General features: G+C 38.7%; 1 protein-coding gene across 2 annotated transcripts; it reads left to right on the top strand.

Moving 5' to 3' along the window:
* The first annotated feature begins 402 nt into the window (after nt 1–402).
* LOC129432136 (transmembrane protease serine 9) lies at nt 403–19,178 on the top strand. 2 transcript variants are annotated; one of them, XM_055190367.2, is made up of 24 exons: nt 403–531; nt 690–713; nt 809–965; nt 1,070–1,338; nt 1,434–1,579; nt 1,689–1,941; nt 7,186–7,342; nt 7,450–7,724; nt 7,822–7,967; nt 8,081–8,333; nt 9,493–9,649; nt 9,762–10,030; nt 10,120–10,265; nt 10,375–10,753; nt 13,453–13,609; nt 13,722–13,990; nt 14,087–14,229; nt 14,399–14,774; nt 16,816–16,872; nt 17,584–17,740; nt 17,848–18,116; nt 18,212–18,354; nt 18,475–18,715; nt 18,949–19,178. In XM_055190367.2, the coding sequence occupies exons 1-24, from the start codon at nt 477–479 to the stop codon at nt 19,155–19,157; spliced, it is 4,707 nt and encodes a 1,568-aa protein (XP_055046342.2). In that variant the 5' UTR covers nt 403–476; the 3' UTR covers nt 19,158–19,178. The 2 variants fall into 2 exon arrangements, with proteins under 2 accessions (XP_055046342.2, XP_073713140.1); XM_073857039.1 differs by lacking the exon at nt 16,816–16,872.
* The last annotated feature ends 2,507 nt before the right edge of the window (nt 19,179–21,685 follow it).

Raw genomic sequence — 21,685 nt, 5'->3', positions numbered from 1 at the left:
AGATCTGATGCTAAACATTGTTTGTAATGTTAATGTCCTTTTATAGTCCCCAGATCTGAAAATTATTTTTAGCTACTTTTGAGGAAAAAACAGTATCTGTTTTGTAAAAGGAATGGCTCGATTCCTCATGGACTTGTATCTTTCATTCCCAAGATGAACTGACACTGTATTGGCTGCATAAAGAGGCACTACACCATACTTATAAATTATTATAGTGTTTTAGTTTCATTTTCATTTCTAATAATTCAAATTTGACAATTTGCATACTGAGATCATGACTGCACATAACTGAGATGCCAACACATGATGCAGTTTGTGGCTGCAAAATACATTGTGTCTACATTGAGGTTACTCTGCAAATAGCATACAATAACACCAAACAGGATTATAGACAAAAGGCGAGTCTAAATATAATGAGATAGTATGAGCATATAAAAGGGGAATGGGTGTATGGGAAACAGGTCTTGTTCGAGACGATGGGGATGTTTCATGCACTGAGTGCTGTGTTTGCTGTCACTCTCCTAGTAAGCGGTAAGCCTCATATGACTGATCAAGACTTAAGTTAATTCATACTCAATGATAACTTACCATTTATTGTGGCCTAACTATTTTTTTAAAGAACAATGTTTCATATTGCATAAATAGTAGATATATATGGAGTAATCATTAACTGACTTTTTTAATTTTAGGATGTGATGCAAACCTATCAGGAGGTAAGAAAAAAATGTCACAGAATATGCTGAAATCTTTATAAAAAATTGTTGCTATATGAGGCTTTTAACACGATTTTTATTTTTCTCATTGTCAGTATGTGGCAGACCTTCATTCTCGTTAGATGGAGGACAAAATGCTTCATCTGGTGCTTGGCCGTGGCAGGTCAGTCTTCATTGGAGCTATGGACATTTCTGTGGTGGATCGCTCATTAACAATCAATGGGTACTGACAGCAGCTCACTGCTTTTCCAGGTAACCACATAACCATCACAGAGCAGACCCTACGCTAATAAAACAATAAAGTTTATTCAATAAAAGTGTTCATTGTTAACATTTGTTCTTCAAACCAATAACAGTTATACAACCACTGGCCTGACTGTGTACCTGGGCCGACAGACACAGTCAGGATCAAATCCAAATGAGGTGAACAGAACTGTCTCCAGAATAATCATTCATTCAAACTACAGTAGATTCACTGGTGACAATGACATTGCTCTTCTGCGTTTGTCTTCACCTGTGAATTTTACTGACTATATAATGCCGGTCTGCCTGGCGGCAACAGGCAGCAGCTTCTTCAACGGCACAATGAGCTGGGTCACTGGATGGGGAGATACTGACTTTAGTGGTAAGTATTTAACGAAATTAATGAACTCTGATTGGAGTCAACATAATTTACTTTTGCTGTATCTAACACATTTTATTATTCAATGTGTTATGTAGTTTCTCTGGATGCACCACAAAATCAACAAGTGCAAGTGCCTGTAATTGGAAACAGAAAGTGTAAATGTCTTTATGCTAGAAACAGTGATATCACAAATAACATGATCTGTGCTGGACCATTACAAGATGGGAAAGACTCCTGCCAGGTAAATAGAAAAAGTACATATGAAGAGCTAGTTAAATGGCTTCTTTATTGTCAATTATTTGTACATAAATTTTGTCAATAACAACCTTAAACTGTATTTTGTAATACAGGGTTATTCTGGTGGACCTATGGTCAGCAAACAGGGCTCAGCCTGGATCCAGTCTGGCATTGTTAGCTTTTGTAGAGGGTGTGCATTACCCAATTTTCCTGGTGTGTATACCAGAGTTTCTCAGTACCAGAGTTGGATCAACCGGCATATCACCGGAATACAGCCAGGTTTCATTAAATTCACTTCCAATGGAACTGATGGTGACTTAAGTGTGAGCTGTGCCAGTGTACCTGCTATTATATCAATGGCTGCAGGTTAGATTGCTTTAAGTTTCTTCTATAATTAATTGATGTGGCTATTATTGATACATCCAAACTACTTATAGTGCAGTCAAGCTAAATATTTATTCAGTATATGCTGAAACACACTATAGCAAAAGTAACAATTCTTACAAAGACCTATTTTGTGACATTTTACCACCCCATAAGAAGAAGAGGTTTAAATGCAGCATTACTTAGTTGGGCGTCATTAGCACTAATCATTTGGGGCACAAGCCTGATTTATATCTATCTCTGAATGTTTTGTTCACGCAGTTTTAGGGGTTTAAATTTGAAGAACATGAAAGTGATATGACTTTGCTTACTGTATAACCCCATTCACACAGACCTTTGGTCCCAGAAAATACCCGTAAAATATCCAGACAAGCTTCTGTGTGAACACAAACTCGTCCCGTTAATCTTCTGGGATCGTTGCCGGAAAGAGGACCTAGTCAGATACACGGATAACCTTCTGTGTGAACAAGAAGCCGAAAGAATGCCGTAATGGGCGTGTCGTAGTGAGGACGCGCGCATCATCACAACAAAAGTTATGGTTCAGATCCTTAAAATGAGAGATAACATGCATATTAACATTCACCACGAGAAACGTTGCAAACTATATTGATGCAGTTATCAGGAAATTATAAATGAACCGCATAAACAATGACGCACATGCCGTAGTGAGGACGCGTGTGTCATGGCAACATGAAGTTGGTTCAACTCTTTAAAATGAGGGATTTACAACATTCACTACGAGAAATGTCAGCAAACTGGACTGAAGCAGATATCAGGTAAGTTAGCTCGTTACTTACTGCGTTGAAACGGAGATCATTCAGCAGCATAAAAGAATATCACGTCACGTGCTAATTTGAGCTATAATAAACGAATATACTCGCACGTCATCCCAACAAGATATATCGTTCAGCTCCTCAAAATGCGGGTTTTAAATGCATATAAACATTCACGATGAGAAATGTCTGAAAACTGTATTAAAGCAGAGATCACGGAGCTTGTCAAATATCCACTCTGAAGCTGAGCTGAGATCATTCACCAGCATTAGAACGGCACGTCATGCGCTCCTTTATAATCTTATCATAAACAAAAATGCACGCGAGTGGTTCTTGGAGAGAGAAATAATATATAATATGCAAACTTCAGACGCTGCGTAGAAGAGAGGGCGGGACTTTCAATAGGTCACGTGTCTTTCTGGGACCATCAGATGCCGGGTAATCATGGCAGTGTGAATGAACAAAAAATCCTGGATGCCTTTCCCGTGTATTTTACGGAATGTCTGTGTGAAAAGGGCTTAGGTCATAGAACAGGGCAGCAAAATACATTGTGTCTATAGTAAGGTTACTCTGTAAATATCAATAACATCAAACAGGATTATATTCAAAAGGCATGTCTAAATATGACGAGATAGTATGAGCATATATAAGGGGAATGGGTATAATGGGTGTATGAAATGTTGTATTTGCTGTCACTCTCCTAGTGAGCGGTAGGCTTCTGATCAAGACACTTTTTGAGTTAATTCATACTCAATGATAACTTACCATTTATTGTGGCCTTGTACACCAAAACTTTCTTTCTTTTAAAGAACAAAATGTAATAATGCATAAATAGTATGCATACATGGAGTTTTTTATTTTAAGATGCGATGCAAAACTCTCAGGAGGTATAATTTTTTTTACAGAATATGGGGGTTCCCTTTTAGAGGGAACTCGCACTGCCTCGCCATTGCTATGCTATGGGAATGCCTTCTGCGTGATTGCGTCTGAGCATGTATGTGTAATCAAACCAATGGCCATGTAACACGTTATAGGAGGGTGACGTAGGAATCAGGAAGCTATAAATAGAGCATCAGGCAAAGCAGATTTCAGCCTTTTGTGCCTCAGCAAGCGCATGTATGTGTTTATCAGTGGTCAATGAATTGAGCAGTATATGTCTAATAGAGTGCGCTCCCTCGAGCGAGGACATGGAGCATTTGTGTTTTATGTGTCTTATGTTAGGTGTCTTATGATTCATGCAACAAATTTTTTTTGGTTTGAACGTGTGAATATTACTGGTATTTGCACCATTATTTAACCCCAAAAAAGCATGTTTTAAATCATTTTGCGCTTGAAATGGCTGCAATGGTTGCTGATAAGAAAGATATCAAAAAGGGTTTGGTACAAGGCAAAGGATTTTTTTTAACATTTATCAGTTTATTTGGAATGCCAGAGGAACATATTATTCAAAAATATTGTTTGCCAAGCCATGTTATTTTTTTGTTTGCAGAATAAAATAAAAGAGTCACTAGGAGAAGTCACACAATACCAGGTGTTATAAACCTTCATCCTTTTGTCCTCCAGTTCTTTTCAGTGTACTTTGGCTTTGTTAGGGATGTCCGTGGTGTTGAAATCAAGGGCATTAAGCGTTAGTTATAGAGGTCTACATGGGTCCAAAAATTCGTACCCAAACCTGAAGAGACCCATTAATGTGCTACACTGAGCCAACCTGGACCCGTCTATTATTTTGAAAGTTGGACCCGGAACCGACGCGGACCCGTCAATTATTTAAAAGCTGAACTTATTTGGCCCATTTAGTTAATCTGGCCATTAATATTGGGGGCATCAAAGTTATTTATATGAAGTAACACAATAGTTACTTTCCCTTGTAATTAGTTACTTTTATAATGATGTAACGCAGTTACAAACTATAACTTTTTTTAAATAACATGCCCAACAATGCCCATCTCTGAAAACGGAAGCCTGTGATGCAGTTTCTTTCGCCCTGAGCAGAAGATCAGTCCTTATTTGTCTTCCTACGAGGAAGTTGATGTTACATCTGCAAACACGGTAGATGCTGAGGTGTTCCCTCATTCATTCCCCACCTATGAGGACCTGTTGGAGGTGGTGAATATGCCGTGGCACAGTTTTAGTTTACCTGGAAAGAATCAGAGCGTGCATCCCCAGAGCATGTTGGACGAGCATTTTAAAATGAAACCCTTAGCCTGCTCGACGCAACATGCCTTTCTTTCCTGACATCCATAGTGAGCTGTCGAGGTCATAAGCCCCATGCCCACACCCCTCATGCCACCATGTCTTCCAATATTGTGGGGACAAGTAAGCACGGATATTTGGCAATGCTTAGGGTGGACCAGATGCTTGTGAGCTATCTTTCCCTCATCCTGGCATTGTCTCTAAGCACACCATCAAGTTGGCAGAGCACCCCAGTGCTTTCATACAAATTAGTCATACAAAGTTCACATGCTCGAGACACTTTGTCCGCCGAGGCGGTGCGGCATATTCAACCAAAAAGACATGGGAATTGCCCAGGCAGTTGAGATGGGTTTGGCCTTATATCTTCTTTCACCCATGGTATCTAGAATTCTTTTGAAAATGGTGGCTCAAAACCTGAGAGTTTTTCCAGAGGAACCACCCTGTTTCTCATGATTAATGTCCTTGTGCCTTAGCATTGTTGGAAAAACTATGGTTCCTTTCCCAGGGGCTGGTGTTGGGGACTCAAGTGTTGTTGCATTATGCTTAAAACAGGTGATCCCTCATGGGCTGTGGAACAGTTATGGAAGGCCATTAGGGCCAGAAGGCCCATTAGCTAAATGCCAGGGAAAGTGTGCTTCTCCAGCAGAGGACCTCTTTCTGGGAGTAATATGGATTTTTTTGTATTATGAAAGTAACAATGGTTCCTTTCCCAAAAGGCTAGTGTTGGAGACTCAGTGTTGTAGTGTTAGGCTTATGACAGATGCATCTTTCATAGGCTGGGGAACGGTTATGCAAGGCTGTTAGAGCCATAAGGAGCCGATTAACCAAACGCCAGGGAAAGTGTCCTTTTACAGTACCGAGGACCTCTTTTCTTAAGCCTAGTATGGATTATAATGACAATAATTCTCTTGTAGAGAAATCCATCCTTTTACCATAAGGTTCCTTGAGTGCCATCAAGCTAACGATGGATACCTTCCTCTCAGGATAAGGAATGGTTATGGAAGACCATGAAGCACAATCTATGTACTATAGACTGCCTAAAGATGCTGGCGGTCTTTCACAGGAGCTTTGCTTGGGTCCACTTTACAAGTTGGCATGCATATTCTCCAGTAGGCATAGGGAAAGCTGCTCTCACTCAGATCAGTATACATTCCCCGGTGTCTGAATCAGGGAGCAGTTGTCCTGTCGAGACAGGGGGTGAGGCCCAGGGAGTGGGAACCAACCCCGAGGTGGTGGAGTTCTTTTGGACAAGGTCCTTACCAGGTGGAAGAGCACCTGTACGACCCAGTTAACTGCCCGATTGGTACCGAAAAAATTAACTGCAGGGTTATCTCCTTCTATGCTTAACATTTATGCAGCGCTATATCAGCTTACAATGCCCCTTTGAGTATGCAATCGCTGGGGAGAGACCCACTGATGATTTGCTTCTTTTGTGGCACTCGGAGGCTGAGGCCTGTGAGTCGTGCCAGGATCCAGGCCTGGGACCTGGCCTTTGTCCTGGATGGTCTATCTAGGGCTCTGTTCGTCCCTGTTTCAGTTCTGAAACATGGGCTCAACCATTGTTGTCAGAGCTCATTCTACTCTGGGTATGGCAGCCTTTAAGGCCTTGGGGCTAGGGGCTTCAGTTTAGGATGTGATGCTACACACAGACAGGAATTTGGTAGCATGGTGCTTGGTACATCATTCCCATATAGTAGCTTCGGTGAGGGAACATCTCAGGTTATGTATGTAACCATTGTTCTCTAAAAACGTGACCCTGCATCCCTGTCACGTCTTGCTTTGACACTTTTTAGCTGACATCGGCTTTGCCGGATGCTCTATTTATACTGCCCTACAAAGCCAAAGTGCAGTAAATACGCATTTGGTCAAAATTGAGTTAAGGGTTGAAATGGGCTTTGTGAGATCTGTTGTGTCTTGTGACAAAGTATCCTGGTTCAGTTTAGACCCATTTCTAAGAAACGTTTGTGCCAAAATTGCAGTAACATGTTTGACTGGCTGGTGAAAAACTTTAAGGGCATTTTCTCTGTTTCAGTGTTTGCATAGTTACTGCACTTAGCCTTTGTAGGGCAGTATAGCTTCCTGGTTCCTACGTCACCTGCAATTATGCCAAAGGCGTTACCATAGTGCAGCTTTGATGATGCAGTGCCTCGTTCCCTTCTTAGGGAACAATGGTTACATATGTAACCTGAGACAAAATCTTTTTAAAATTGTTGCCATTGATTAGGAAACTCAAACATGATGTTTATTTTCTCATTGTCAGTATGTGGCAGACCTTCACCTTCAATAGTTGGAGGACAGAATGCTTCCACTGGTGCTTGGCCGTGGCAGGTCAGTCTTCACAGCAGCTATAGACATTTCTGTGGTGGATCACTCATCAATAATGAATGGGTAATGACAGCAGCTCACTGCTTTTCCAGGTAACCACATAACCATCAGCAAATCATATCAACAGATCCTACACTAATAAAACAATACATTTTATTCAATTAATGTGTTCATTGTTAATATTGGTTCTCCAAACCAGTTACAGTTATTCAACCACTAGCCTGACTGTGTACCTGGGCCGGCAGACACAGTCAGGATCAAATCCTAATGAGGTGATCAGAACTGTCTCCAAAATCATCATTAATCCAAACTATAATAAATTCACTGGTGACAATGACATTGCTCTTGTGCATTTGTCTTCACCTGTGGATTTTACTGACTATATAATACCGGTCTGCCTGGCATCAGCAGGCAGCAGCTTCTTCAACGGCACATTGAGCTGGGCCACTGGATGGGGAGATACTGACTCTGGTGGTAAGAATTTAATGTAATTTACTAATTCTGCTTGGAGTTAACATAATCTACTTTTGCAGTACCTGACACATGTTTTATTATTCAATGTGTTACACAGTTTCTCTGGCTGCACCACAAACTCTACAGGAAGTGCAAATGCTTGTCATTGGAAACAGAAAGTGTAAATGTCTTTATGCTCCATTTGGTATCACAAACAATATGATCTGTGCTGAACCATTACAATGCGGAAACGGCTCCTGCCAGGTAATAAGAAAAATATTATTATTAATAATAGCAGATTAAATGGCTTGTATGTTGTCAGTTATTTTTACATATGTTTTAGCAAGAACAACCTTAACCTGTCTTTTGCAATACAGGGTGACTCTGGTGGACCTGTCGTCATCAAACATGGCTCAGTCTGGATACAGTCTGGGATTGTAAGTTTCGGTAGAGGGTGTGCTTTATCCAATTTTCCAGGTGTGTCTACCCGAGTTTCTCGGTACCAGAGTTGGATCAACAAGTGTATCACCACCAACAAACCCGGTTTCATTAAATTCACCTCCAATGGTACTGATGGTGACTTAAGCGTAAGCTGTGCCCGTGTACCTGCCATTACATCAACTGCTGCAGGTTAGATTCCTTTAAAATGATAGTTCAGCGAAAAATAAAAATGACTCCATGATTTAATCACACTCAGCCTTTACTGACCCTCAAAACTATAATAACTAGCTTCTGGTTGCACCAATGTGCATTATGCATAGCAATGCGTAAAATCCAGTGATAATTGACTTTCGCGAGAACCGTGCGTTGTTTTAGCTACAGATAGGGATAACTCAATATCTTCTTGTCTTTTCGAAATCCTCTGCCAGTTTTTTTCCTGGTTTAGATGACTATCTCAACCAATGCGATGAAACACTTGACGGCCAGGTGTCACAGCTGGTGGCATATTTTTGTAGGCTACATTGTGTTTTTCATTTAACAGTTCACGGCAGGTCTATTTTGATGTTTTTAAATGAAACTTACACTATGTATTACAATGTGTTTACGTGGTTGCATAAAGGAGTTGTTACATGAACATACACGATTTTTGTTACATATGAAAAATAATCGTTTACTATTTAAATACCATGTGGATACTCAAAAGTAAGTACAACGCATTTATCTGTAAGTACAACATAATTATCATATATGTACAAGGTACGTACACATACTGTAAAATAAAGTGGTTTTGACTTGGTGTTTGCCAATATCAGTTGATTGTATACACATTACATTGTACAATTTGTGTTGTCGAATTTATATGCAACTTTCCATTTTTTTGTTTGTAAGTTGAAAACATTTTTAGTTTTATTTACAATAAAAAAGTTGTTGTGAAAGTCATTGCATTGCATCTCTTTTATCTTAAGTTTCTGGGGAAAAGCACAAGGCATGTTGTATATGAATGCACTCCTCTACAGCTATGCAAAAGGTCATGGGTTTAAACCCAGGGAACACGCATACTGTTAATTTTTTTTTTAACTTTGTAGGGTTAGGGTTAATTTCTTAGGAGTCTGTCAAATTTTGCTAAATCTTTGCTTTTGTAGATGTAAACCTGTGCTGTGGCAACATAGACACCCTAATAAATTTCAGAAATTTTTAATTTTTGTTACACAACAATGTTTTAGACTGTATTGCATATACAGTATTTTTTGTGTGTGTTTTTAGGAAATTAGCTTTTACAGGTTGTGATCCTTAATTGTTGCTTTTGTTTATGAAGCTCAAACATGATTTTTATTTTCCTCATTGTCAGTATGTGGCAGACCTTCTTTCCCAATAGTTGAAGGACAGAATGCTTCAGCTGGTGCTTGGCCGTGGCAGGTCAGTCTTCATGATCGCTCTTCACATTTCTGTGGTGGATCACTCATCAACAATGAATGGGTCCTGACGGCTGCTCAATGCTTTTCCAGGTAAGCACATAACCATCAGCCAATCACAGAGCAGACCCTACGCTAATTAAACAATACAGTTTATTCAATGAATGTGTTCATTGTTAACATTTGTTATTCAAACCAATTACAGTACTTTAACCACTGGCCTGACTGTGTATCTGGGCCGACAGTCACAGTCAGGATCAAATTCAAATGAGGTGAACAGAACTGTCTCCCAAATCATCATTCATCCAAACTACAGTGTATTGACTGGTGACAATGACATTGCTCTTCTGCATTTGTCTTCACCTGTGCATTTTACTGACTATATAAAACCAGTCTGCCTGGCGGCAACAGACAGCAGCTTCTTCAATGGCACAATAAGCTGGGTCACTGGATGGGGAGATACGGACTCTGAGTGTAAGAAGTTAACGAAACTTTGATTGGCTTCAACATAATCTACTTTTGCAGTAGCTGACACATGTTTTATTATTCAATGTGTTTCTTAGTTTCTCTGGCTGCATCACAAACTCTACAGGAAGTGCAAGTGCCTGTCATTGGGAACATAATGTGTAATTGTCTTTATGCTGGAAACAGTAAAATCACAAACAACATGATCTGTGCTGGACCATTACAAGACAGGAATGACTGCCAGGTAAATAGGAAAACTACATATGTAGAGCTAGTTAAATGGCCTTTATATTGCCAGTTATTTGTAGATGTATTTTGTCAAGAACAACCTTAACCTGTACTTTTTAATACAGGCAGATTCTGGTGGACCTATGGTCAGCAAACAGGGCTCAATCTGGATCCAGTCTGGCATTGTGAGCTTTGATAACGGGTGTGCATTACCCGGTTTTCCTGGTGTGTATACCAGAGTTTCTCAGTACCAGAGTTGGATCAACCAGCAGATCACCACCAACCAGCCAGGTTTCATTACATTCACCTCCAATGGTACTGATGGTGACTCAAGCGTGGGCTGTGCCAGTGTACCTGCCACTACATTAGCTGCTGTCTCTTCAAATACTACAACAACCATCCCCACCACCACTACTACTACTACTACTTCTACTACTACTACTACTACTACTACTACTACTACTACTACTACTACTACTACTACTACTACAACAACCACTGCACGTAAGATTAATTTTGGTTACTTCTATAATAAATTGATGCAGCAATTATTGACACATTCATTTTAGGTTAACATTGTTTTTGACTTTAAAAACTAAGAAGAAATATATGTTTTCATTTGATTCATCTGACTAAGCTGGTGATCTTTTTTTCTTTTGTACTAGACTTGAGAGAAGATATGAGAGAAGTGACCTGAAATATTTTTAAATTGATCCAAAAATGGTCTCTAGCTATGGGGTGGCTCCCTTTCAAAAAGTACAAAGTTTGCAAAAAAAGAGTTTATATAGAAGATCAAAGGTACATACAGTGCCCTCCACTAATATTGGTACTCCTGGTAAAAATGAGCAAAGTGTAAAAAAAAATCTTTATAGTTTAACCTCTTGATCGCTTGCTCAAAATAATGAAATTGAAAAAAAAAAACAATTGCCACAATTGTTGGACCCTTTTGGTCAATAGTTTTTGTTGCCCTCATTTTCCAAGATAACAGCACTTAGTCTTCTCCTATAATGACTGATGAGGTTGGAGAATACATGGCAAGGGATCTGATTCCTCCATAGAGAATCTCTTCAGATTTTGAGGTCCATGCTGGTAGACTCTCCTCTTCAGTTCACCCCACAGATTTTCTAAGTCAATGGAGTGTGGGATGGCCAGGCCATAACCTTGATTTTGTGGTCAGTAAGCCATTGTTATGTTGAATTTGAGGTTTATTTTGGATCATTGTCCTGCTGCAAGATCCAACCATGGCTCATTTTAAGCTTTTTTGGCAGAGGCAATCAGGTGTTTGTTTAATATTTGATAGAGTCCATGATTTTATGTGTCCTAACAAAATGCCCAAATCATTTGGAAGAAAAACAGCCCCGAAACATTAAAAACCCACCACCATATTTAATTGTGGGCATGAGGTATTTTTCCATTTGGCTACCTCTATGTCTGACAAACTAAAGACACTTGAGTTGATTTCTGAATGAGATTGAGGCTTTTTTATTGAAACCCTTCCAGACAGTTGTGGTGACGTACTGTAGGTGAAATCAGATTGTAGATTTTGGAGACTTTCTGGCCCCAAGACCCAACTAATTTCTGCAGTTCTCCAGCTGTGATTCTTAACGATTTTTTTGGCCCCTCGAACCATACTCCTGACAGTGCATTGGGACAAGATAGACAGACGTCCTTTTTCAGGCTGATTCAAAATAATTCCATTTGACTGGAATTTCTTAATTATTGCCTTGATGGTGGAAAATGGCATTTTCAGTGTTTTTATTGTTTTCTTATAGCTACTCAAGACACATCACAACTTTTTGTTGCACATCACAACTATCTTCTTTGGTTTTATCCATTGTGACGCATGTTTCACCCAGGTGTACTAAGAAAGGCTCAATCGGATTGAAAAGCCTTCATGTAAACATCTTAATCAATACGATTAAGGGCGATCGGATGCAAATATCAATCGTATTGAAATGTGTGGTGTAGTCCAATCTGTGATCCGATCATCAGGAGAAAAGAATGCATGTAAACACGTGAATCATATTATTTTCTCAATCGGATGCAGAAATACCTTGTGCACACGCGCAGGGGCATCAGACTGGGGGTAAAACCAGTTCTGATTACCAGGGCTCCAAAGGAAGAGAAGGCCCTTGAAAAGTCTGGAATATATTATGGGGGTGGTTCATGGGGGCCCATCAGGACTGCCTATGCATAGGGCGCGAGATCTTTTGCAACGCCCCTGCACACGCTCTGAAGAACTGTGTTTAAGTTCACGTCTTATATTTACCTCTTATTTACGCATCACATGAGTCACGTCACAGAAGCATGCAATTATTTAGGTAATGGGCCATGCGCTGTTCATTCTACAGCATTTATCTGTACTTTTATAATCTTAGGCTACATAAAGCAATAAAATAGCGTCGTGACTTTCAAAATTTTTTTCATTGCGTATATCTTAAAACTTCATACAATGAAGTTCTGAACAACTTTATCCAACTCAGTTCGACATTGTTCATTTATTCAGAAATAAAACGTGAACTCGACGAGAGATCCTGTGTGCAGTGTTGCCGAGTCTTCTGCTTTTTTCGAGTTGAAGGGTTTGTTTTGTTTGTTAGTTATTGGCATTTGGGTTGTGCATAGTCATTGGGATGCTTTTGGGCTAGTTTTGAATGTCAATTGGGATGGTTTTGATATGCGAATCTGGCAACCCTGGCTGTGCGCTTGCGCAGATGTTTGGTTCAGATAATAAATATATAATGTACATGTAAACAAACATTTTAAACAGATTACAAAGTTTAGGGTGCATGTAAATGATACTGTAACCTGCAATCAGATTAAATTCAGTCGGGATTGACAAAAGTTTATTGAGAGCAGAGGTTTTTATATATATTGAGCAGAGATCAAAATGTTAAACAATACAGACATTTATTTCACAGATTTCTTTGCTCACATTTAACAATTGTGCCAGTATTAGTGGAGAGGACTGTATTGGTACCAAATGTATACATATCTATTCCTAAATGGTACATAGTAGGACCCTTTTAAAGGGTACTGCCCAAGTGATAGCTTGGGACCGTTTTTGAACCTTTTATTTATTTTTTGACACTGTATACAAATTGCTTTCTTGAGTTGTTGGGAAATTAGCTTTTACAGGTTGTGAATCAAAATGTTTGCTTTTGATTATGAAACTCAAACATGATTTTTATTTTCCTCATTGTCAGTATGTGGCAGACCTTCATTTCCAATAGTTGAAGGACAGAATGCTTCAGCTGGTGCTTGGCCGTGGCAGGTCAGTCTTCATGGGAGCTCTGGACATTTCTGTGGTGGATCACTCATCAACAATGAATGGGTAATGACAGCAGCTTACTGCTTGTCCAGGTAACCACATAACCATCAGCCAATCACAGAGCAGACCCTACGCTAATAAAACAATACAGTTTATTCAATGAATGTGTTCATTGTTAACATTTGTTCTTCAAACCAATAACAGTTATTCAACCACTGGCCTGACTGTGTACTTGGGCCGACAGACACAGTCAGGATCAAATCCAAATGAGGTGAACAGAACTGTCTCCCAAATCATCATTCATCCAAACTACAGTATATTGACTGGTGACAATGACATTGCTCTTCTGCGTTTGTCTTCACCTGTGGATTTTACTGACTATATATTACCGGTCTGCCTGGCGGCAGCAGACAGCAGCTTCTTCAACGGCACAATGAGCTGGGTCACTGGATGGGGAGATACTGTCTCTGGAGGTAAGAATTTAATGAAATTACCAACTTTGATTGGCATCAACATAATCGACTTTTGCTGTACCTGACACATGTTTTATTATTCAATGTGTTTCTTAGTTTCTCTGGTTGCATCACAAACTCTACAAGAAGTGCAAGTGCCTGTCATTGGGAACAAAAATTGTAAATGTCTTTATGCTGAATACGGTAACATCACAGACAACATGATCTGTGCTGGACCATTACAAGGCGGCTTCTGCCAGGTAATAAGAAAAAAAGAGTTGTGTAGTACAGGTGTAGAGCAGGTTAAATTGCTTGTATGTTGTCAATTATTTGTATATATATATATATATATATATATATATATATATATATATATATATATATATATATATAGCCAAGAAAAACCTTAACCTGTATTTTGTGATACAGGGCGATTCTGGTGGACCTATGGTCAGCAATCAGGGCTCAGTCTGGATCCAGTCTGGCATTGTGAGCTTTGGTAATGGGTGTGTTTTGCCCAATGTTCCTGGTGTGTATACCAGAGTTTCTCAGTACCAAAGTTGGATCAACCAGCAGATCACCACCAACCAGCCAGGTTTCATTACATTCACCTCCAATGGTACTGATGGTGACTCAAGCGTGGGCTGTGCCAGTGTACCTGCCATTACATCAACTGCTGTCCCTTCAAATATTACAACAACCATCCCCACCGCCACTAACATTACTACTTCAACTACTATTACTACTACTATTACTACTACTACTACTTCTACTACTAATACTACTACTACAACAACCAGTGCACGTAAGATTAATTTTGGTTATCTAGAATGAATTGATTTGGCAATAAGTGACATCATTATTGACTGTCAAAGCAAATTATACTGCAGTAAACCTAAACATTTTTCTCAGTATGTGCAAAGATTTAGTAAAATTAGAAACTGAACATTGCGTATAAAGACCTGTTTTTTACCAACCCAAAAGAAGAAATAATATATGCAGTATTACTTAGCATTAACAAATTTGGTCATTCATTCATCACAATCATCACAAATTTTCTCCACCAGTTTTACTGCTGCTCTATTGTTTTAACTTACAGCACTCCAGATCTTTTATTGAGACTGCAAATTTCAATTGTATTAAATGGGGTGGTGTAGTACATTCTACAGTGTTCATCTGTACTTTTATAATCTTAGGCTACATAAAGCAATAAAATAGCGTTGTGACTTTCGAAAATTGTTTCATTGCCTATATCTGAAAACTTCTTAAGAACAAATTTTCCAACTCAGCTTTTACTTTGTTCATTTTTTCAGAAATAAAGCTTCATACCAGATGAAGCCATCAAGCCAAGTATTGAATTCATGCAGGGAAGTCAGAACATTTGGGTATGCAGGTTGGGTCATGGTAAGTGGGGTGAAATGACACAGGGAATAAGTATTGAACACACTTTATTTGAATACTTTGTAGAAAAGCCTTTGTTGGTGATCACAGCTTCTAGACGCCTCTTGTATAGAGAGACCAGTCATCTGCATTGTTCAGGAGTGATTCTGGCCCATTCTTCCACACAAATGGTCTTTAAATTTTGAAGGTTCCTTGGGCCTCTTTTACGAACTTTAATCTTCAGTTCTCTTCATAAATTTTCTGTGGGATTTAGGTCAGGTGATTGACTGGGCCATTCAAGCAACTTGATTTTCTTTCTTTTAACCACTTCATTGTTTCCTTGGCCTTGTGTTTGTCCACCCTCTTTTCATTTTCAGCTTTCTGGTAGATGGAAGCAGATTTTTTTTCCAGTATATTTTTTCTTGCCTTCAGTAATATGAACTCTGCCAGTACCCCTTGCTGAAAAGCAGCCCCAAACCATGATGCTTCCACCCCCAAACTTAACTGTTGGAATGGTGTTCTTGGGGTGGTGGCAGTGCCATTTCTTCTCCAAACATGGTGTGTATAATGACTGCCAAAAAGGTCGATTTTGCTTTCATCTGACCATACTATAGTCTCCCAATAATCCACAGGCTTCTCCAAATGCTCTTTCGCAAACTTTAACCGAGCCTCAACATGCTTTTTGTTCAGCAGTGGAGTCTTGCATGGTGAGCATGTATGGATGCCATGGCGGTTCAGTGCATTGCTTATAGTTTTCTTTGAAACAACAGTACCTGCTGATGCAAGGTCTTCTTGAAGTTCTGCCCGAGTGGTTCTTTACTCTTGGAGAACTCTCCTGATTATTCTTTGGACTCCTCGGACAGGGATCTTACATGGAGCACCTGATCATGACCGGTTTATGGAGAAGTGATGCTCTTTCCATTTCCGGATAATGGCCCCCCACAGTGCTCACAGGAACATGTAACCATTCCCCCATTCAATGATAGATTACAAAGATCTTGAGAGAGTTATTTGCTTTTACCCCTCATGAAGTCTTTCCCGTGTGCCTCCTGGGTAATGAGAAGCCTTTATAGGCCATCAATTAGGATTAAAGCAGCTGATATCAATTAGTACTGATAGGGGGCAGGGTTTCTCTCTCAATACAGACATATTTCAGGTGATCTCCTGGCTTTCTATGCCATTTTGCACCTTGTTCTCTTAATGTGTTCAATACTTATTCCCTCTGTCATTTCACTTTATTTATTATGACTCAACTTGTATGCTTAAATGTTCTGGTTTGTTTGCATGAATTCAATATTTGGCTTGATGACTTCATCTGGTGGAAATTTTGTGTGAATAGCCCACTTAGAATTCCCCTTACTGATAAAAATGTGGGTGTGTCAAATACTTATTTTCCCTGCTGTATATACACTCACCTAAAGGATTATTAGGAACACCATACTAATACTGTGCTTATGTCTCAACAGAAATCGAGACTCATCAGACCAGGCAACATTTTTCCAGTCTTCAACTGTCCAATTTTGGTGAGCTTGTGCAAATTGTAGCCTCTTTTTCCTATTTGTAGTGGAGATGAGTGGTACCCGGTGGGGTCTTCTGCTGTTGTAGCCCATCTGCCTCAAGGTTGTGTGTGTTGTGACTACACAAATGCTTTGCTACATACCTCAGTTGTAACGAGTGGTTATTTCAGTCAAAGTTGCTCTTCTATCAGCTTGAATCAGTCAGCCCATTCTCCTCTGACCTCTAGTATCAATCAGGCATTTTCTCCCACAGGACTGCCGCATACTGGATGTTTTTCCCTTTTCACCCCATTCTTTTTAAGCCCTAGAAATGGTTGTGCATGAAAATCCCAGTAAGTGAGCAGATTGTGAAATACTCAGACCGGCCCGTCTTGCACAAACAACCATGCCATGCTCAAAATTGTTAAAAACACTTTTTTGACAGCTTTCTTTGCTCATATTTAACAAGTGTTCCAAAATTAGTGGAGGGGACTGTATTGGTACCAAATGTAAACATATCTATGCCTAAATGGTACATAGTATGACCTTTTTAAAGGGTACTGCCCAAGTGACAGCTTGGGACCATTTTTGAACTTTTAATTAATTTTTTTATATTTTGACAGTGTATACAAATTGCTTTTTTGAGTTATTGGGAAATTAGCTTTTATAGGTTGTGATTCAAAATGTTTGCTTTTGATTATAAAGCTCAAACATGATTTTTATTTTCCTCATTGTCAGTATGTGGCAGACCTTCATTCCCAATAGTTGAAGGACAGAATGCTTCAGCTGGTGCTTGGCCGTGGCAGGTCAGTCTTCATGGGAGCTCTGGACATTTCTGTGGTGGATCACTCATCAACAATGAATGGGTACTGACAGCAGCTCACTGCTTTTCCAGGTAACCACGTAACCATCAGCAAATAGCAGACCCTACGCTAATAAAACAATACAGTTTATTCAATGAATGTGTTTATTGTTAACATTTGTTATTCAAACTAATTACAGTACTTTAACCACTGGCCTGACTGTGTATCTGGGCCGACAGACACAGTCAGGATCAAATCCAAATGAGGTGAACAGAACTGTCTCCCAAATCATCATTCATCCAAACTACAGTAGATTAACTGATGGCGATGACATTGCTCTTCTGCATTTGTCTTCACCTGTGAATTTTACTGACTATATAATACCGGTCTGCCTGGCGGCAACAGGCAGCAGCTTCTTCAACGGCACAATGAGCTGGGTCACTGGATGGGGAGATACTGTCTCTGGAGGTAAGAATTTAATGAAATTTACTAACTTTGATTTGCTTCAACATAATCGACTTTTGCTGTACTTAACAAGTTTTATTATTCAATGTGTTTCTTAGTTTCTCTGGCTGCATCACAAACTCTACAGGAAGTACAAGTGCCTGTTATTGGGAACAGAAAGTGTAAATGTCTTTATGCTGGAAACAGTAACATCACAAACAACATGATCTGTGCTGGACCATTACAAGGTGGCTTCTGCCAGGTAATAAGAAAAAAGAGTTGTGTAGTACAGGTGTAGAGTAGGTTAAATTGCTTGTATGTTGTCAATTATTTATATATATATTTTGTCAAGAACAACCTTAACTTGTATTTTGTAATACAGGGTTATTCTGGTGGACCTATGGTCAGCAAACAGGGCTCAGTCTGGATCCAGTCTGGCATTGTGAGCTTTGGTAATGGGTGTGTTTTACCCAATTGTACTGGTGTATATACCCGAGTTTCTCAGTACCAAAGTTGGATCAACCAGCAGATCACCACCAACCAGCCAGGTTTCATTACATTCACCTCCAATGGTACTGATGGTGACTTGGGTACGAGTTGTCCCATTATATCAAGTACTTTAGGTAAGATTCATTTGAGTCTTCTCTATAATGAAATAATGTATTCTACAGCAACTTATACTTCAATCCAGCTTTTTTGAGTATGTGCTGGATTACATTTTAGGAAAAAGTTTTAGCAAAAATAGAAACAGTAGAATGCTTATTTGCTCGTTTTACAACCCCATAAGAAGTAAGGATAAATGCAATATTACTTGGCAACACCAAATTTGGTAATGCACTCTTTGTTTTCTTTCTAGCCAGCACATCATCACAATCATCACAATCCTCACAATCCTCACAATCCTCACAATCCTCACAATCATCACAATCCTCACAATCCTCACAGTCATCACAATCATCACAATCATCACAATCATCACAATCATCACAATCATCACAAGTTTCCCCCATCAGTTTTACTGCTGCACTCTTGCTTTTACTTGCAGCACTCCAGATCTTTTACTGATACTGAGATCAGTAAGGTCTAGGCAGTAACACAACACTTAGATTATCATTGTAGATTACTGTAAAAACTAAGAGGAATGATATGTTTTCATTTGATTCATCTGACTATACTGTTAATGTAAACCTCATTTTTCTCTTTTGTATAGACTTAGGTGAACTGAAATATTCTTATACAAGTTGTTATTTTAGACCATACATGGCTGTATGTTGTTTAATTAGCAGTAGAATAAATGCAAAGCTAAAACTGTAACCAGGATGCTTTCTAATATCAGCCAATTACACTGTACAATTTCTGTGGAAGTTTATAGACTTTCTGGAAGTCCCAGTTTATCTACATTATCTAAATTAGAGAGTACTTAAAAAATTGTAAATTAAGTGTTGCTTTTATTTTTCATAAAGGTGTGATTCTAAAGAAAAACAGCAATGTTAGGATTTCCTTTGAGCAAACTTCTACTTTTCTTAGTAATCTTTTAGGTCGTAAACATTTTTTCTATTAACATCACAGTTAAAAAGTTGCTGTGAAATTCATTGCTGTGCATCTACTTTTCTTAAGTTCCTTGATAAGGAACACAAAGGCATGTCATATGAACTTATGGCTTATGGCTTATATTCTTCTGTTTGCAACATGATCTCATGGAAAGTCATGTTATAGTCACGCAAAAATTGTAATAATTTATTTGTGTTCATGGCACGAAATTTAGCGTTTTTTTCATGCCTTGAGCACAAATGCATTTTATGTATTGTTTTCAAAATTTCCCCCTATTATTAAATCATTGTCGCTTGGGGTTGGGGTAAGATTTGGGGTTTGGGTTAGGATGTATTTTTATGTATCGGTTTCTACATGTTTTTCTTCCGGTTTTAAAATTATTCTCGCCTGGAGTTGGGGTTAGAGATGGGGGTTGGGTTATGATGTCTAAAAATGTAACAGAAAGTGATTCTGACCTCAACCCCATGCGACAATGGTAAAAAAATATAAGAAAACAATGCATAAAATGAAAAAAAAAGTTGTGCCACAGACGTGAAAGACTATTTATAGAAATTCGAGAGAGTGACGCGAAAAAGACATTCGTGCTTAAGGCACAAAAAAAAAAAAATTTCGTGTCATGGACTTGAATATATTAATCAAATTTTTTTTGACTATAACACGACTTTCCATGAGATCAGTCTGACTGTTTCAGATAGTGGTCACATAGTCATAGATTCCAGTTTATCATTCTCATTATTTTGAATTTTAAGTAGTATTAGTTATTAAACTATTAAGCTAAACATTTATTATGTTGATGTAGTTTCTGACCACTACTTTCTTTGGTAACTCTTACAGTATCAGAAAGGAAAATGTCAGTTTCAAGCATAAGTACTGCAAAAACAGATTTTCATGGACATTTCATCGTGGATTTTTTTTATAGTGTCATCCATGACAAATGGAGTAATATGAGATATAACCATGTTGAGTAATTACTCAGGGCTGATGCCAGATTTTATTGTTTTAATGTGTCATTTTTCCATCAGTGTGAAATGTTTTGATGTTCAACATAATGTTGTTTTCATTAACATCCAAACCTACACTGTAGGTTTTCCCTTTAATAGTAATACTTTTCAAATCAATTTTCCAAAATCAAAGCTAGTTTACATTCAAACATGAATTAAATTACTGTACTGATTGTGCTCTCAGAAAAAAAGGTGTACATATTTGCATGTACGTTATAAGGAGTACCGTTTCCGGGTCCAAGCCTATGCTCATTTCAACTGAGACTCATTTTATGTATTTAAGCTAAGCTTTTATAAACTCGTGGAGTACACTACATTCTTCAGGCTCACAGCATCCCAGACTTCAATATTTTACCGATTCATAAAGGTCATCTGGAATTTAATTATGAAGATAGAGGTTAAGATCGTGATTTTTTCTGTAGTTTTAAACCACAGTGTGAGTAAATATTAGTATTTTTGTTGTTTGCTTAAGCATCTGAGCACTTGGATCTGGAAGTGGTGCCATATGACGTCAGATTTAACAAGGGGATTAGTACACCGAAGATATATATACCTTACAGGTACATATTGGTAGCATTAGGACCTCTAAATGGTACTCAGGGATGTGCAGGATAAAAAAATAACTGCTTTATTTACTATATATATATATATCCTAAAATCACAAAAGAATTGTAATATATAAATTACATTGTAGTGTCATTAGTTAGAAATTTCAATGATCAATAATCATTGGTAGTTTGAAAGGTTAGTTATTGCTCTAAGCAGGAGATTGTCTTGGCTAGTAGGATGGGCTAAATACAGCTCACTAATATAAAGAGCTTCAATCTTACTCTTAAAAGTGTGACTTGTATTTGCCTTATCACTGTACTGAGAACAGCTTAAACAACCTCTGCACTCCCCTCGCATGTAGAGACAATAATGAATACATTTTTAATGGGAATTTGTCAGAATATATTAAATGGCACAGGCGGGTCATAAAACCAGGCGCTTGGCCTCTCACCACTCGTAATAGTTATCCTCTATGGCATGGACTCATTTGCA

This window comes from Misgurnus anguillicaudatus, chromosome 19 (genome assembly GCF_027580225.2).
Source record: "Misgurnus anguillicaudatus chromosome 19, ASM2758022v2, whole genome shotgun sequence".
Classification (NCBI taxonomy): Eukaryota; Metazoa; Chordata; class Actinopteri; order Cypriniformes; family Cobitidae; genus Misgurnus; species Misgurnus anguillicaudatus.
The sequence above is the reverse complement of the archived record's forward strand: the minus strand, read 5'-3'. Positions and strand labels throughout refer to the sequence as shown.

Excerpts from the sequence above, each read along its gene's own strand:
- LOC129432136 (XM_055190367.2), top strand. The coding sequence starts at position 477 with ATGGGGATGTTTCATGCACTGAGTGCTGTGTTTGCTGTCACTCTCCTA. Across the intron at positions 7,725-7,821 it reads GGGAGATACTGACTCTGGTG|TTTCTCTGGCTGCACCACAA; the intron begins GTAAGAATTTAA and ends TGTGTTACACAG. Across the intron at positions 17,741-17,847 it reads GCAGCTCACTGCTTTTCCAG|TACTTTAACCACTGGCCTGA; the intron begins GTAACCACGTAA and ends AACTAATTACAG.